The 17,635-nt window shown below is 37.6% G+C and overlaps 1 protein-coding gene across 2 annotated transcripts in view; it reads right to left on the bottom strand.

Annotated features, from left to right (window-relative positions):
* BTF3 (basic transcription factor 3) overlaps positions 1-6,391 on the bottom strand; it is a 7,077-nt gene extending 686 nt beyond the window's left edge. The window contains exons 1-5 of one of the 2 annotated variants that reach the window (XM_006913135.3): positions 6,233-6,391; positions 5,598-5,666; positions 2,125-2,238; positions 1,622-1,823; positions 357-413 (exon numbers count right to left, since the gene is read on the bottom strand). In XM_006913135.3, coding sequence (XP_006913197.1) covers positions 357-413; positions 1,622-1,823; positions 2,125-2,238; positions 5,598-5,666 — 442 coding nt within the window. In that variant the 5' untranslated portion in view covers positions 6,233-6,391. Of the gene's footprint in view, positions 1-356; positions 414-1,621; positions 1,824-2,124; positions 2,239-5,597; positions 5,667-5,994 lie in introns of both variants that reach the window. The other variant, XM_006913134.3, reaches the window with a different exon arrangement.
* Positions 6,392-17,635: the final 11,244 nt, after the last annotated feature.

Genomic DNA, 17,635 nt, shown 5'->3' with positions numbered 1-17,635 from the left:
ACATAAAAATTGTGCTTAAAGAATATGTATAAAACCTCCCCATTCCTGTTCCACTCCAAGTTAAACTTAAGCAGTGTAATAATACATTAGTCAATGTGGAAATACTTATTTATTAAATATTTAAGTTCTGATACCTCTAACTTCTCAAAATCCCAAAAAGAAAAAAGCCAAGTCCACAAACGTAAGTCCCAATCAAATAACACTGCATTATTTTTCTCATTCTAAGTGAGGTTCATGTCACCTTCCTCCTCTCCTTTACCCTACTCTCTTCCTCAAGGCAGTCTTCCTTGTAGTATAAAGAATCCCTTTTCTCCTGAGCTAAGATTCTCTAGTTAAGCACAAGTGAAGGTTCCTACCTGGAACTTCATCATCATCATCCTCTCCAGTAGCAAGTGGTGCTTTTCCATCCACAGCTATAAAAGGGAAATGTAAATATTACGCATTTGTCCAAGTCTTCGATAAACATTAACCAAAAGAGCAGATGAAAGGTTTATATTCAGGATAACAACAGTGACATTTGGGATTTCATTTATAGTACCAGCAACAACATGATATTCTGATGTCTACAAATGAACTACAATACTAGTAACAGCCAACAAACCAAATTCCATACCCTTCCATTCAATCCCTCTGGCCCATCACAGGTAGTATAAGAACAACAGGGAATCCCTAGGGTACAGGTAAACCCATATACTGAATTATGGTAACATTTATTTCAGGAGGCAAATGAAGAGGCAAACAAATACTCAGTTGTGTTGTGCATGACATAAGGGAGATGCTCAATGTACCTTTACGGAAATGAAAATTAAATGACCAAAAAATTAAGTGTCTTTGAGTGGTAAGCATCCATTTTCCTTTTATTACACAAGAAAGTGAACTATATTTGAGAACTGAGACCTAACAGTACTAGCTCCATATAATTTTCAGTGGGCTATTTCTCATGTCTACTTTAGCTCCGAAAATCTAAGACTTTCTAGAAACTGTTATGCCTCTTGATGCATAACAAAAAATAAACTGAAACAGAGTAAATGCCTAGAAAAACATGGATGACTAAATAACAGGCCATATAATAAGCCTGTCTTGCTTCTACATTCCCATTCTTCAAAATTTTAATCAGAGGGCTTCAGCATAAAGTAGCTATACCCCTAATATACACTTATGCAACTACATGATTTTCTGTCCTGAACAAAATCCTCATCATACTACAATTACAAACAGCAGCACAGAGGCAGACCAATTCTTAAAGATTATTGGTAATATCAGTTGTATAGATACAACTGAAGAAATATGATAATTTATAATGTATCTTTAATCAATTTTAAACTGCCAATTATCAGAAAAGCCCAAAATTAAGTCATAATTTCTAGCTAACAAAGATAAAATTTCAGTCTTTTATCCAAAGCAAGAAAGCTAGTAGAAAACAAGTATAATGATCACAGCATACTAAATTATTGAACATACTAAGAACATCTGCTTAAAATCAGTGTAAAAAATTAACATTTTTAGAGGAAAGGCTGCATTTCCAAATTTAAAGATATTCACATCCATTTGGTACCATGGGATCTTAGAAATCTACTGATAAATCAGTAACCCTTGGTGAAACCACTACTAAGAAACTCACATTGTTTGGGCAGAGCTTCAGCCAGTCTCCTTAAACTAGTCAGACTGTCTGCACCAAGCTGGTTTAAGATGCTGGGTAGCATTTCTGTCAGCTGCTTTGTCTCAGCATGGCCTGTAATGGTGAAAGTGTTTGCTGCCAGAGATGCCTGAACTTTAGGATTGTTAAAGTGGATCACTGTTCCTTGGTTTGTGAACATATTCACCTATAAAACAAAAAATTTAATTAGCAACACCCACTAAAATCCCTTTAAAACTAAACATTTTATTAAGCAGCAAATGAAATATAGTACTTCACTGTGAAGCATGGGTAGAATAGAAAGTGCAGTCTAATGGTTTTCAGACTTAGCAATCTCCCTAATATCTATTAACAGAGAAGAAACATATTTTAGAGGGATATGAAATACTGTGTTGGAAGTACTGTAGAGTCAAAAATTTCATTTACTGAACAAACATTAAAGTTTTTTCAGCCAAAACGTGTATGAAGAATTAAAATTTAACACTTGCCTCTTCAATACCAGAGATATTGTTTACCCCTAACTTCTTTAAGGAGAATTGAAGTTTTTTATCATCTGCTGTAGCTGTTCTGTGAACCACCTTCTTCTTTCTGCGAGCAGTTCCCTAAAGTGGGGAGAAAAGGAAAGAAAACACCACACATTTATACTATAACAGACATTTTCAAATGGAAACAATTTCTAATTCCTTTCTGACCTTTGCATCTGTGTAAGAAAATTACCGTGACCAAACTTTTATGCAGTGAGTAGACAAGTTAGGGCAATGATGGAAGCCAAAAGAGGGAAAGAAAAAGAATTATCGAAGTCTCTTTATAATTTATAAAATTCTAGTTTTGTCAGATATAAAGGAATGATCTTTTCAAAGCCCTACTTTTTACATAATCTGCTCTAAAGTGATCAAAGTAGTGGCATGTGTCAATCAAAATTAAGACTCATTGAGAAATTCCATGTCTAGAACTACGCTTTTATTTTTGTATTAACCGAAGAAAAATCAACACTCATCAATATTCGTGGCAAGATAGTGTATAACCCAATTAAATGTCTGTATACAGACTCCTATAATACTCAAGAATAAAATGTGAAAGTCTTATCCTAACCGTGATCTGTTCTGCCCCTACTATGCCACTCTTGACCACATCTATCACACACGTATATTCATTTTCAGCTAAATTAACATCCATGCTGTTCCTTAAATAGGCCAAACAGGAGACTTTGCACATGCTGTTCCTCTCTTCCCCAGCAGTGCATGGCTCCCTCCCTTACTACAGATCTTCTCTCTGTTAGCACCGTCTGTATCGAGTGGCCTTTCCCAACCACCCAATGTAAAATACCAACTCCCACACTCATCTCTTTACATCAAGTTTCCCTTTATAACACTGATTACTAATAGAGATAAGTATATTTTATTGTCTGTCTCCTCGCACTACAATGTAAACTCCTTGAGGGTTTCTATTCTGTTTACTGTAATAAAACCCAGTATCTATCTAGAATAGTGTCTGAATCATTGAAGGTACTCAGCAACTCGATGAATGAATGAATAAGCCTTCAGAAAAACTTGTGGTCTCTTGAACATATATGCCAAGTCTCCAATATCCCACATCTCAAAAATATCCTATAAACTTTCAAAACCAGGCAAATGTGATCACCCATATTCTGCTTAAAACTCTTTAATAACATTTTCCTATACTCTTCATATAGGCTCAATTAGCTTTTTACATTGTACATAAGGCTCTTCATGGAAGGACTACCATCCACCTACCTTACTGTCCCCCAACCTCCATAGCAATTCCTATCATCCTTTAAGATACTGTTGATGTCATTATCTCTTCTGTGCTCTCCCTAAATCCTGCAACCAAGCCAAATCATTTCCACCTCTATATTCTGAAAATGTTCCTACTGCACGATAGCACTATATACAGTACACTGTGGGGCGGGGGAGGGGGGGATAAAAACATTTTTTTAAGATGCCTATCTCCCCTACTAACCTTTAAAGCCCCTCCCCGACAGGTACTTTCAGCTACTTAAAATTTGTATTCTCGGGATCCAGCATAGCAAAGGCTTAAATAAAACACATTTTAACTTAAGAAAATATCAACAGCTACAGAAAATACTGGTTACCAACCCCTCAAAAACCTCAAAGAATAAGCACCACCTTAAAGTGGTTATGTAGATACCTGGTTTCCAAGACACCTCTAAAAGACATTCTGAGAAACCACAATAACAGTCGAAAAACAAAACCAGCATACCTTCTATAGGTTTCATATACTTCATTTATGCAGAGTTCAATTTTTACTGACATAATTAAATTATTATTAATGCTCTGATCAGATACCTAACACTTATAGTTTTCTCTAAGGCAAAACTAACTCACCTGATTTTACATCCCATTAAATAGGTTTCTTCAAAGGTGAAAAAAAATTTCATATTACAATAACTGAAATACGTCTTCTACTAATTAGTAAACAAGTAAAGTTTAATCCTACATCAGCCTTAAGAATCCTAGAAAACCTAGACTTTCTTTTACCCTAGAATGATTTCTCTCACAAGTTAAAGACTAACAACAAAAAAATGGCACACAAACATTATTCAAATTGCTCCTCAAAGCTGTACTAAAAGGATTGCTGGTTAAAAACACCAGTATAAGAGCATCCAAACACTGACCCACAAATATGAGTTTTTCTGGCACTTGAAGGCCACACCTAGCTTATCATAATTGCTAAAAAGGACAAGAAACATTCACTGTTGTTAATAGGTAGGTGTGGATCTTGAAGTCAACCAACTTCAAGAAAGAAAAAAGGATGAGGGTACATTTACTGCTGGCAAAGTCTAGTAATTAACAGATGTACATCTTATTATTTAAGTCGAAGTGCAACTTTTGGCTATTTCACAGTAAATTCTACTTGAAGGTAAATGCTTAAAGTTGGAAAAAACTAATAGGCAATAAACTTGGACTATGGAAGCTTTTACCATACAAGTAAATACCTTACAAGTTTTACCAAGTAAAGACATGCTCTGTTCAACAGGCTATACCACACCTTGTTAAATACTAAGAATGTGCTAACAATGCGAAAATACAACTAGGTAGACCTCTGTCTAGAGCGGACTTCTGATTTAAGTAAATTACAGAACAATCTAGAAACTAAATCAAAAAAGAATCCCTTTGAAGGGGCTCAGTATCCACCAGGAAAGACCAATTAGCCAAAAATTGATCACTTAAAAACACACCTATCACTCTAATTCCCTCAGTTTTAGCGTAATTACAAAGTTAAAATAGAAAGATAGCCACTTATGTAATATTTTCAAATCTATAGTCACTGCTCTTAAATTCCAAAATGTACCTATAAGATAATCTTCAAATACCCTAAAAAATGTACAACTACTAAACTGGATTGCATTTAGCTAAGAAAGCATTACAGAAAGGTCTTAATTTAGAAGAGGCAAGAACTTTTAACTATCAAGTACAATAATCCAGACAAACTACTAACTATAGTTGAAAACATGGGTGTAATTTAAATTCGGTTAGCTTAGTAATATAAATAAATAACTAAATAAATAAATAAGCAAGCAAGCACCGACTGTATACAATTAAGGCCAAAACAAGTCAGAGACACCATGGCCACAATGATAATCTAACTGAAATGACACATTTTCTTACTACATTAGGAAACACTTTTGCTCTACTTAAAACACTGTAACATTGGAAAGATATTTACATAAGAGCGATGTTTGTAGTTTAAGCGCTCTTCTCATTTCGATTCACTTGTTTTTCTTTGAGTATACAACCTGCACGTTTCATGGATACACTATATTTCTAATTTAACTCGCTTCCTCCTCCCTCCCAATTTGCTACCTCTGTGAAATGCTCTCTAGAGACAAAGTGACAAGCCACCGCTATTGGAAATGCAAAAGGAAAAAACCTGAACTTTAAAACTTAAAAAAATAATAATAATAACTATTAAAACTTACTTTCCCACCAATGCGCACTTGTGCCTGAAGTTTGGCGAGTTTCTCCTGGTTCATGATAGTTTCTTTCATCTAGAAAAACGGGAAACCCTCAGCAAAGAAAGGTCTAGTTCACTCTAGCATCCCACGCTCTTTATTTCCCAAAACACCAGAACAAATGTCCTACACAGGCCGAGGCCCGGATCCCAAATCCACCCCGCAACGCTCCCAATTCAGTTTCGAGGGAGCCCAGAACACCCACTTTCCTACCCATCCCCCACAACTCCCCCATCTTTACAGGCTGGATAAAGGGCTCTCACCCAAGCCTGGTCAGCACCCCCACCCCGGCCCCGGCCCGGCCTCGGCCTCGGCCTAGCCAGGGCCTGCCCGGCCCGGCCACTCTCCGCAAGCCTCGCGGTACCTGAGGCTCCTGTCCTCGGGTTCCGCCGCGAGGTGGAGGAAAAGACGGCGTCGCCTCGCCCCCTGGGCAGCCGCCCCTGGCTCGACCTCGACCCCGAGAGTCAGCCTGAGTGGGTGCGCCTGTCCGTCGCATCGCCTTCCTCTCCTCAGCCCTGTCCCTCCCTGTCTCGCTCCTTCCGGGCACTTCCCGCCCCCGTTCCCGTCCTCCTCCCACGCCGGCGTCCACAGCCTTTTTGTACCTTGTTGGAGAGGAAACGGGGCCGCGCGGGGGACTAGGGTTGGCGCTCAGAAGGTCTTGGGCAGACCAGCTGAGAATAAGCGCACACACGCGGGGACACAAGATGGCAGCTAGAGAGAGGTCGGAAGTGACGCAAGGCCGCTTCCTCGAAAAGTCAGGAAACGGACTGCGCCCCGCGCTCAGCGCCTTGCTGCGCAGGCGCACCCCCGGACGCGGGGTCTGTGACCGCGGCGCGGGGGCAGCCTCTCCGCGTCCAGCGTTGGCCGGGTAGAGACCGCGCGGGAGACTGGGCTGGAGGCACTGCGAGTAGCCCTGACGGGGTCAGAGAGCACGGTTCTTGCACAGTTAGGGTTGAGTAAGTCGGTTCTGTCTCCATCGAGTCTGATCCCCAAGTTCTTTCCCCTCAGAGGAAAGAACACCTTTGCGGAAACGTTTGGGGCGGCCAGTTCACCTTTGCGGAAACGTTTGGGGCGGCCAGCGTGTGCTCACCTCTTTAGTCGCTCCGGGCTTGGTGGATGATGTAGACTGGAACGATCATCTGAATACTTAAGAATTTCCCCTTCAGTCAATGAGCCCTTAACCAAAACGTTTTGTCAAAACTTTGTCAAAAACAATGAAGCTAATTTTGCTTTCCAAGGTTAGGTGGTCTCGTAGGTTTCAGAACCATGGTTTGGAATGTCTAGGGAGCGTTTTTAGAATGCATCCCCCAGCCCTACCGCTTAAAAAGCGATTCAGTCGAACTGGGAACGGGACCCGGTAATCTGCAAGTTTTGCAGATGGCTAACCAGTTTAGACCTGTGTACTCGATTACCTTACTTCTTTTATCTGTTTAACAGACTAAAAATATATAACTTGGCATAACTTAACTAGCGAGGCACAGTTGGATAAACTTTACCTTCCTTAACTGGGTAATCAAAGGAGAATTTGTACCCGGTGTGTTACAGTTGATAAGTTCTCAAAAAACAATGTTGCTTCTATTATTAAATGAGTCGAGTTTAGTACAGGAAAGGGTGTTTGTACTGTTAAGCTATGTGGTCACTGTGCTAAGGATTAAGGTCAAAATGACTGCCAACACTATTCAGTGCTATAGAAATATTACAATATATATAGAAATACTCCCCTTTTGAAACTATATCTTTGTTCGGGAACAATTTTTCCCCCTTCCTCCATGTTATATGGGAGGCATTTGAAATTTCCTAGTCATATGATGTTTTCTGATTATTTACATAAACACAAGATTCTATGTAAATAACCTATCACCTACTCACCTTTTATACACCTGTTTTCAGAAAATATTCCAGGTTATTTCTTATTTTCCTTTGGTTCCCTCTTTTCTCTATTGTTCTTTTGTAACTTTTAAGACTTGCACCGTGTTGAAAATCATGAAAGCTTTTCTAACAGTAAGAAAATAATATTTTTATTTTTGACTCCGGCTGCTTATGCTTATTTTGTAAGTGCTAATTTTATTAGAATTATGCTTCTGCTAATATTTATATACAAGTCTTTTTTTTAAAACTGAAAAGATTTTTTTTTTTTTGACTTTAAAAGATAGTTACTAAGTTGTTATCTTAGCTCCAGGATGACAAAAGAGTAACTTACATGCTACCATTTCCTATGTGCGCCCAGTGTCTACTGCAAATAGAATTAACTGGCTTGGACACTTTACTGCTGAACTTGAAGAAGCCTGAGTAATTTACTCAGTACTCAACATGGCTTCTGTTGATAGAGTAGGCAAGAAAGGGGAAACCTGATTGCCCTCCTTGGTTATATAGTTTATGGTCTATTCAAAGTTCACAAAATGTTTTCACGTCTCAGTTGGACTGGAGTCTGCTTCAGCAAGAGCTAGAATATTTATATTATGTTGATTTCTTAAGAGCACTGTGATCCTGGCCTTTGGTTGATAGCCACAGTGGATTTTTGTTTGTTTCTAAACCTCCTTAAACTCTTCCTCTAGCACCCACCTTTGTGAATTTGTCTACACTTCATTTAACTTTCCGAGAAAACCTTCTCTGACACATGCAGTCCCATTAGGTTACATCCATTATAGTTATTTTTAGTTGCGGTATTTTATTAAATGCAAAACGAGAGATTGATTATTTTGTTGTTAATGGAGAATCGAACTAGCAGGATTAATAACAGTTTCCCACTAGGTTAATATTTAGTGTTAGCTCTTTGATCATTGGATCCACAGAAATCTTATGAGGTAGGTACTTCCCGTATTCCTGGTGAGGAAACTGAGGCTTAGAGAGTTAAAGGTGTGAAAATAGGCACAAACAACCTCATCTTCCCTCCACCAAATCTATCCATCTACATTTATCTGAACCTATAAATATTGCCTTCACTCCTACTACACGTGGAAGAAATATTCCCTCTACTTGTACTTTTGTTTATTTCATTCAGGACCTTGATTCTGGTTATTGTTTTCTTCCTGTATCTGTTTTTCCCCTTTCAGCTAGATCATCCTACCAGTACACTAATATGCCTTAGTATCAGGTATCTGAAAAGAGAACAAAACAAAAAATTTCTTTTGACCTCTGCTTAATTTTTGTGTTCCCCTTTATAGCAAAATTTCTTCAATTCTCTAAACCTCCATTTTGACAAATCCAAAAGATAAATTCTCAGTTCTCATTTTAGTCTTTAGGTAGCATTTGACACACTTGGCCACTTCCGCATTTCTGAAACATTTTCTTCTCTAGACTTCCAAAACATCTCACTTCCTGGTTTCCTCATACCTTATGGCTTTTCCTCAGTCTACTTTATCTTCTTTATCTGACTTCTAAATATTAGAGTTGCTCACATTTTAATCTTGTTTTGTACGTGTATTCTCTTTGAATGGTTTCATCCAATCCCATGGCTTTAAATGTTATTTTTATTTTGACGAGTCCCAAATTTATAATTCCAACCTAACTTTTTGAACACCAGACTGAATATTCTTTTTACATTATTACGGAAACTTCAGTCACGTAAAAGTGAAAATAATATAATGAACCTCCATAGGCCTATCAACTAGCATCATCAATTATTAAATTAAAACATTCAATATTTTAAACATATTGTAAGGTGATTACCTTTTTTTAATTTTCGAAGTTGACATTTACAGACCTAAATTCCATATACATTTTACATTTTGTTCAATTATTTTAAAATTTTGATTGGGATTGATTGTATAGGTTAATTTGGGGAATTTTTATATCTACTAATTATTGTATGAATCTGCATTCAGTTGCAGGAAATAGATCTGGCTACTTTAAATATATGAGGAATTAATATAGCGAATTGGTGCTTAGAAAACTGTTTAAAAGGCTGGAGGAGTGGGCTTTAGCCTGGGCCATCAGAAATGAGTCCCAGGATAATAGTGAAGAACTAGGCTGTCAAGTGAGGTGCTACCATTGCCCCTACCTGTCAGGATGATGAAAAATCAAGACCCTGCAACTGGAGATACTGAAGTTAAGAATACACCGTTGTAGCTACAATTCAAGATCAAGAAGCTACTGTAGCACCAACTACTCAACACCCATAAATCAATGACTGTGCCCTAGAAAGCTGCTGCAGAAAATACTATTATATTCACCACCATGCTTGCCAGCCAAAGATAAAAAAAATAAAGCAGCAGGAAAAAGGCTTTTGCTCTACTTTCACCTTCCAAATCTAACTTAAACGTACCTTCCTTAAAAAGTACAAGAATGTCTGGAAATGTAGTTTTTAACTTTTCAAGATTTATAGTACAAGGAGGCAAGCTTGAAAGAAGTTTGAATGGTGTGCCAATCTACCTTATGCATCCAAATTTTTATAGCCACAAACAAGTGTATCTTTTTTCTAATCAGTTATATATTTTAATAGAGAAAACTTTCCGAAGGTCTTGTGTATTCATCGTTAACTGGATCTTCAGATATAGTCATTATTTTTTCTCCCTCCTATTTTAGATATTGCAAATGTCTCCTGGTCTCTTACATTTGTCTGTAGCGCCCTCGTTGAACAAAAATGCAATAATTTTGACCACAAGGTGATCCTGCCATCAATTTACAGAAAATTAAGTGGACAGAAAAACATGTTAAATTATTCCACAGAATGCAATAAACAAAATTCAGGTTACAATAAATGAAAGACAATCTGGTATTTCAACCACTAAGTTCCAAGGAAAAAGAGAGAAAAAAAGAGGAGTAAGGGGATTCTTTAGAAAGAAAAAGACCTAACAATCCTATCAAAATACCAAAGGAAAACAAGCAAAACAATAGTGTTCAGGGAAGAATGTTTAGGTGATAAACTGAAAAGGAAGTGATTATCTTAAACATCAGGATAGCAGTTATTTTTGGGAGAAGAGGGATTGTAAATAGAAAACACTTGACACAGGAAATGTTGCTAGGGTGGTGAGCAAGGATCTCTCTTTTGACCTGTTGTATGCAGTTTTCTGTATTTGCTATACATAACAAAAGTTTTTTAAAAGCCCGCAAAACAACATATGATACAAAGCTGTATGCACATTTAAGATCACATTTCAACATTAGAGTGGTGTGGTATAGGGGAAGTATATATTCGGTCTTTGTCTCAGGTTTCTGGGCCAAAGCTCCTAAAACCTTTGAAGTGTTGAGTGTCTTTTGTATGCTAATTAGATGATTAGTGTGCCGAGGACCCCTAGATAGCTTCAGGATGAGGCAGGTTGTCAAAAAGACCAAGGAGTTATTAGAGGGTTGAGCACTGGAATTTTCAATCCCATCCCCCACTCCCTACCTCCAGGGAAAGGAGGGCCAAGAGGTTGAGATCAGTCACCAATGGTCGACAATTTAATCAAACTTGCCTGTGTAGTGAAACTTCCAAAACCCCTAAATGACAGGATTTGGAGAGTTTCCAGGTTGGTGAATACATCAAAGTGCTAGGAGGGTACACAACCAAGAGAGGGCATAGAGACTCTGAAAATCCTCCCCCTACCCGCCTCCATACCTTGTCCTATGCATCTCTTATATTTGGCTCTTCCTGAATTGTATTCTTTATACTAAATCAGAAAATATATATATTTTTCTGAGTTCTATGACCCATCCTAGCAAATTACTGAACCTAAGGAAGGGGGCATAGGAACCCCCAATGTATAGTCAGTCAGAAGTAAGGGTGGCCCAGGACTCAGGACTGGCATTTGAAGTAGGGGCAGTATGTGGGACACAGCCCCCCTTAACATGGGGGATCTAATGCTAGTTTTCGGTAGTGTCATCATTGAATTGAATTATTGGACAATCGGTTTGAGTAGGGATAATTGGTTGTTGGTGTGAGAAAAAAAATCACTAGGCTGGTACCTTAGTGGGAGAAGAGAACAGGAGTGAAGTTCTAGAGGTAAGTTAATTAGTTGTTACAGTAGTCCTGGTGAGTGATGATGCTGGTTTGGATTAGGGTAGCAACAGTAAATATGGTCAGTAGTCAAAGTTGGGATATATTTTGGAGGTAGGACCAATAACATTGGCTGACGGGTTTGATATGAGAAGTTACAGGAAGAAAGAAAAGAGTTGACTCAGCGTTGATTTAATAGGTGGAAAATATTGTTCTGGCTTAGATGTGGTATATTTGGGGTGTCTGTTAGTCTTCTAGGTAGAGATAATTAGCAAGTAGTTGAATATAAGTTGAATATATTTTTATTAGATCTCAGGTACAGAGTTGAGATAATCACAGGAGTCAGTAGCATGGTATAATGGTTACGGACACAGATTGTGGAGCAGACTGCCAGGGTTCATATTTCGGCTTTGCCGCTTACTAGCACTGTGGCCTTAAGTAAATTACTTAAACTCTTTGTTCCTCAAATTTCTGGTTCTGTAAGATAGAAGTAATAATACTTCATAGGATCCAATGAGTTAAATATATAAAGCACTAAGAATAACAGCTAATGTAAAGGCTATATAAACATTAAGTATTATTAGCGCATTGTCATCTTCAGTACATGCAAAATCACTGAGTAATGGAAGGACTCACAGAAGCAAAGATGACAGCAAAACAGTAAAGACTGTCAGAAGGGAAAGAAAGCAGAAAAAGGTGGGAGAAAGGTTATACCACCAAGTGCTTCACAATTACTAAAGACCAGAAAGAAAATTTTTTTATAATTATTATTACATTTATTGGGGTAACATTGGTTAAAAACATTATATAAAATTCAGTTGTACAACTTTATAATACAGTATTTGTATACTCTGTTATGTGCTCTCCACCTGTAGTCTAATCTCCTTCCGTCATTTTGTGTTTGACCCCCTTTATCTTCTTTATCTTCCCCCCACCTTCCTTCTCCTCTGGTAACCACCATTCTGTAGTCTGTATCTATGATTTTATTTTACTTTTTCAGAAAGAAAATTTTTGTATTGGACTCTAGCCCTAGCTCAGCACAAACAAGTGATTGAAGCCTCTCTTCATAAAGATTATATAATGTAAATTAGTAATATAAAGTAGATCATTATATCTTAGAGGATTCTACTAAACCTGGTACAGTATTAAAGTGGTAGATGGGACATTCATAATTCTTTGGCTTTTCCAGATTCTCTATTTTCACAGAGTTTTATTCTGATTCATCTGCAAAAATAACATTGTCAAATCAAAATCTAAGCTAGTGCCAGGGTCTAGGCTGTAACACCTGCTTTTCTAATTAGTCTCTAACCATTGGGTACTGCCTATAAAATAATAGATTTTTCTTTGCTATAAAATGTAAATCAGGTGGTAGAATAATAGTTTTCAGTCTCCTATAGTTTTACAGAATTTAAAATTTAAATGTTATATTCCTTCTTTATTTTCTTTTAGCATATTGTATGTTTTGAGCTCAGATCTGCTGAACACATGAAGAGAATGACATTTCCATTAAACCCGTGTTAAATTAAAATATACAATGATCTGTGCTTTTAAAGATGGTGGCTAATTTTCAGACTTTATTCTTCACCGTTGATTCAAACAAATGAGAAGTAGATGGGTTTACGTATGGAGTACTGAAGAGAAACATAGCTTTACATTGCTATGATGAGTAGCCTTTTCATGCATATTATAAAGACTGAATTAAAAACCTTCAGAAACGACGACAAATTATCCCATTTCACTTTTACATAAGTCTTTGGACAAATAGATTAACCTCTCTAAACCTGTTTCTCACCTGAAAAGGTTCTCAAACTTTTAGCGTATTACAATCTCCTGGAGAGCTAATAAAGCATATAGAGTCCCAAGCTCACTGAAGCAGGCTGGGACCTGGCCTAGGTCTCTGGATTTTTACCAGGTTTCCCCAACTAATTCTCATCACAAACCAAAACTTGAGAACTGTTGTCAATATACTTCTATGGCTTGATTATTCAATTCATGTATTTGTTTATTCATTTATTCATGTATATAGCAATAAACATGCAGTGCGTGACTAGGAATTGTCATACAGGGCTGAAGTTTCAGAGATGAATGACCTAGCCCTGCCCTAAAGAAGTTTTCAGTTTAGTGGAGGAGACAGACAAACTGCTAATTGCAATATAGTGTTGTGTGCTCTGATACAGGCAATGAGATGCTGAGCAAGCACAAAGGAGGGGCATCACACTTCAGCTGGAAGAGCATATCAGGGACGATTTCCCGGGGTCTTGAAGGGCTAGAGGAATCAACCACATGAGGAGAGGAGAGCATTTTAGGCATGGAAGAATAAGGAGGCATGAAACTGTAAGCATTTTGTGAAGACTAGAGTAAGTGGTGTTTCCCAAAGCCTAGGACACATCCCACTTAATATTCAGATTTAGGTGATGCACGGTCAGTTAAGTCATTATATAGTGATAGAATTAGACTCTTTCCAATTCTTTTGTCCGCTTTCTTTTATAAGGAGAAAGTCTTTTTGGTTCCAGTGTGTAACACCTCTGAAACATTTGCTAATCTCCTTTTTAAGTATAGGTTTAAACTCAGAGCTTCAGCTGACAGCATTGTGTAGGTAGAATTAAACACATTTCACTTTATGGCAATTGAAATTACCTTGCTATTTTTGGTAGAGATGCAAAGTTTTCTTTTTAAAAACATTTATTTGAATTTTTAAAAAATGATCCGTTTAAAAAATATTAAGTAGATAATTCATTTGGTACTTAGGTATGCCAAAAATTATGAAGGTAAATGAATAACTGAATTTTTGAGGTCTTGCTTGGAGATAAGTGGCAGGAAGTAAAGCACCAAAGACAAAGGAGCAATTATGAGGGACCCTGGATGTAATGCTCAGGACTTTGAGTCTTACTGTAAAATGAGTAGGAGAGTCCTAAAGAGTGTTAAACAAGAGGATTAAACTTTGACACAGCCACAAAAGAAAGCACCAGAATAAAGTGGAGAAGCTGGAGCAGGGTGGGGTGGATACAGGGAAATCTCAGAGGTTTGGCTATAGACAATTCAAAGCTATTCTTCTCGATGGACTTGGTCTATTTGTTAAATCAGTGGAGGCTTCTGAAGTGGATGAAGTCGATAGTTAAGAGCCTTCAGCCCCATTTGGCTGATAGGTGTAGTTAATTGGTACCCAAAGTATGTACCAATAAAAAACAAAATAAAACTCCCTTCTATGTAATTTAGATGAAATACTTCATACTATCCCCACTCCCCCCAAATTTGGATGTACAACTGTTGGCAAGTCATTGTTCCCCCACAGAGATTAGGCCAGGCATGACTGCCAGCTGCTGTAAAACGATGACCATACTTGGTCACAGAACCAGATGCCAGACATCTGTCTTCTATCAACTAGGATCAAAATGAAGCCCTACCCACTAGATGACTTAACATATAACATATAACCTAAACAAAGATTGCCTCAATTATAAGACTTCCTTTCCCACCTTCTCAGCAGCTGTGAAGATACTAGCATTCGCAATGTGGCTTTTTGTTCTTTGTCTTTTTTTTGATGCTGGACTAGATTTTTTTGTTGTTTTCAAATGTTTTTTTAGGCTCTCTTTCTCTTCTTGATGTTAGACTTTCTACAGGACCTTTTGCTTTTCTCTCTCTTCTGTAGAGAATCCAGCCATTTTCTGAGCCTTCACAATCAAGTTTCTGCTGGCTTTGAATTTGTATTCAAAACCTTGGCCCCTTGTCCCAGGCCCATATCTTCAGATGTCTCCTAAATCTCCTTTTTGTATGTCTTCAAGTGTAATGTACCCCAACCTCAATCTTCCTAGTGAATTAAATCTCCCTAACCATATTATTTTTGACTATCAGTTACTGAAGCTGGTAAATGATACATGATTTTTGCCCAGAGAAATGGACAATGTTAGATGATTAGACAGCCAGAGAATGAAATGCATCTTTTGTTGCTAGTATCTTTGCCTAATGAATTCTAATTTCTTTTTCCTTTCTTTCTCTTTCTTTCTTTGCTTCCTTCCTTCCTCCCTTCCTCCCTTCCTTCTTTTCTTCTATCCTTCTTTCTCTTTCTTTCATTCTCTCTCTCTCTCTCTCTTTCTCTCTTTGGAAGTAGGGTGGAAAATCTGGAAGTCACTGAATTTCAAATTATTGAATACAGGACTATTGAATGAAATACTCATGAAGAATACTAAACAGCTTTAGTTGCTAGTGAATGCACTGATTACAGCCTTACAAATTCTAAAATATATTAGCCAATATACTATAGTTCAATTTAAAAAGTATTTGTGAAAGACATTTTTTAATACAATTATCTAAGTCAGTTTCACCTGTTTATCTGTCATAAATGCAATAGGCATTTTTCATGAAGGTCAGAATAGAATTTCATAAATATAGATTCATGTCTGTTGCCTTTCAGTACATAGTAACCTGATGATATATACTTAATAAGTGAGCTGATAATAATAGAATGTCACATAGATATGTTAAACAAAAACTTTCATAGCCAAAAGTTTTTCTGAGAGAAAGGTTTTACTGAGCTAATGCTAGCCAGAAAAGGACCAGGTCTGAGGCATGAAATCTAAACCACCAGCAGCAGGGCTAAGTGGAAAAGACAAGCATGCCTGCTGTCCTGGAGCTGACATGAACTTTTGTACATTACATTTTGAGGAAGAAAGATGTAAGTTGTTTTGAAAGAATTTGTACTGGCTACTGATGGAGGGTGGGGGTGGGAAAAGATAGAGTGGAGACAGTTCTGTTATAGGTATACAGTCTGTAAAGAAGAAATATTGACTACTATTGATTGGTTACAGGCAACAGTCTTGAAAAGGTCTTGCATATGCAGGATGCAGTAGCGTGTAGTGGTTGGCCAGTATACTCCTAGAGGTTGATTTAAAGCTCCAGGAAAGTGAGTAGTCTTTTGTTAGTTGGCCCACAGCTATTAACTAGTTAATTATTCCTGTCTCTTTCTCTTACTCTTCATCCACTATAATTTAATTTGGAACGTCTCAGAATTTTTCTCTTGTCGATTATATATATCTAAATATATGGCAAATATGGAGGTGTCATCAAAAAAGAAATAAAACACATTCTTTCAAATAAATGGTAATTCACATTTTAACCAAAAAATTGTAAGTGGCACCAAAAATACTGCCACAGACTTAGTGTTTCAGATTCAAAACAGTACTCAGTAAGAACTGTTAACAGTTTCTCCAGAAATGGCATTTGAGAAAGAACAGGTGATCGGGTCAAAGACTCCAAGTGGGAAAAGCAGACTTGGGTGAGAAACTGAAGAAGAGTTCTTGAACTGTGGACAAAGAGTCATGGAATGGAGGAACTGGCCAGAGGAGGTTTACTAAGTGAAAACCCTTCTGGTTGCTAGCGACAAAGACACATCTCTAGTTGGCTTAAGCCACAAAACGCACAAGGAGCTCCAGGGATTCAGATAGCTTCAGATGACTAGATCTAGGTTTTCAGTGGTAGACTGAATACTGTCTCTCTCCTTTGGTTCTCTGGCTCCGCTTTCTGCAGGGCTGGTTTTATTCTCTGCTAGGCTTTCCCCAGCTTATGGCAAAGAGAGACTCCAACAGCTTCCAGCTCACAACCTGACAAATGTAACCCCTACAGAAAAAGATGTCCTCTTCTCAGTTCCAGCAAAAGTCCAAGGATTAACTCTAACTGTCCTGGCTCAAGTGATGTATCTACTGCTAGCCAGGCCTGGTTCATCTACCACCACTGGAGCTAGGGATTGTGACCTCAAAAGTAGAAAAGCGATTCTGTTACTAGAAGATTCTGTTACTAGAGAACAAGAAGACAAGAAGTAAATATGAATAAAGCCATTCTTATTTTCAAATTTCGGATGGAATTCATCCAGCAAACAAACAACAAAATGTTTTTAGGCCAAAATGCTTAGATTGCTTTAATTCAGGATTTCTCGACTTTTTAAAAATTATTGTTTCCCTAAATAGCCTTTTTAGACATATTTTTGCCTAATCACCTCAGGAAATTTAAATACCACAGATATAATGTGTATTGTATGTATATTTGTGCTTTATACATCAGAAAAATAAGTATAAAGCTTATTCTTTTTATCCAA

This window comes from Pteropus alecto, unplaced genomic scaffold (genome assembly GCF_000325575.1).
Source record: "Pteropus alecto unplaced genomic scaffold, ASM32557v1 scaffold20, whole genome shotgun sequence".
Lineage (NCBI taxonomy): Eukaryota > Metazoa > Chordata > Mammalia > Chiroptera > Pteropodidae > Pteropus > Pteropus alecto.
Note: the sequence above shows the minus strand (reverse complement) of the source record. Positions and strands in the feature narration are given on the sequence as shown.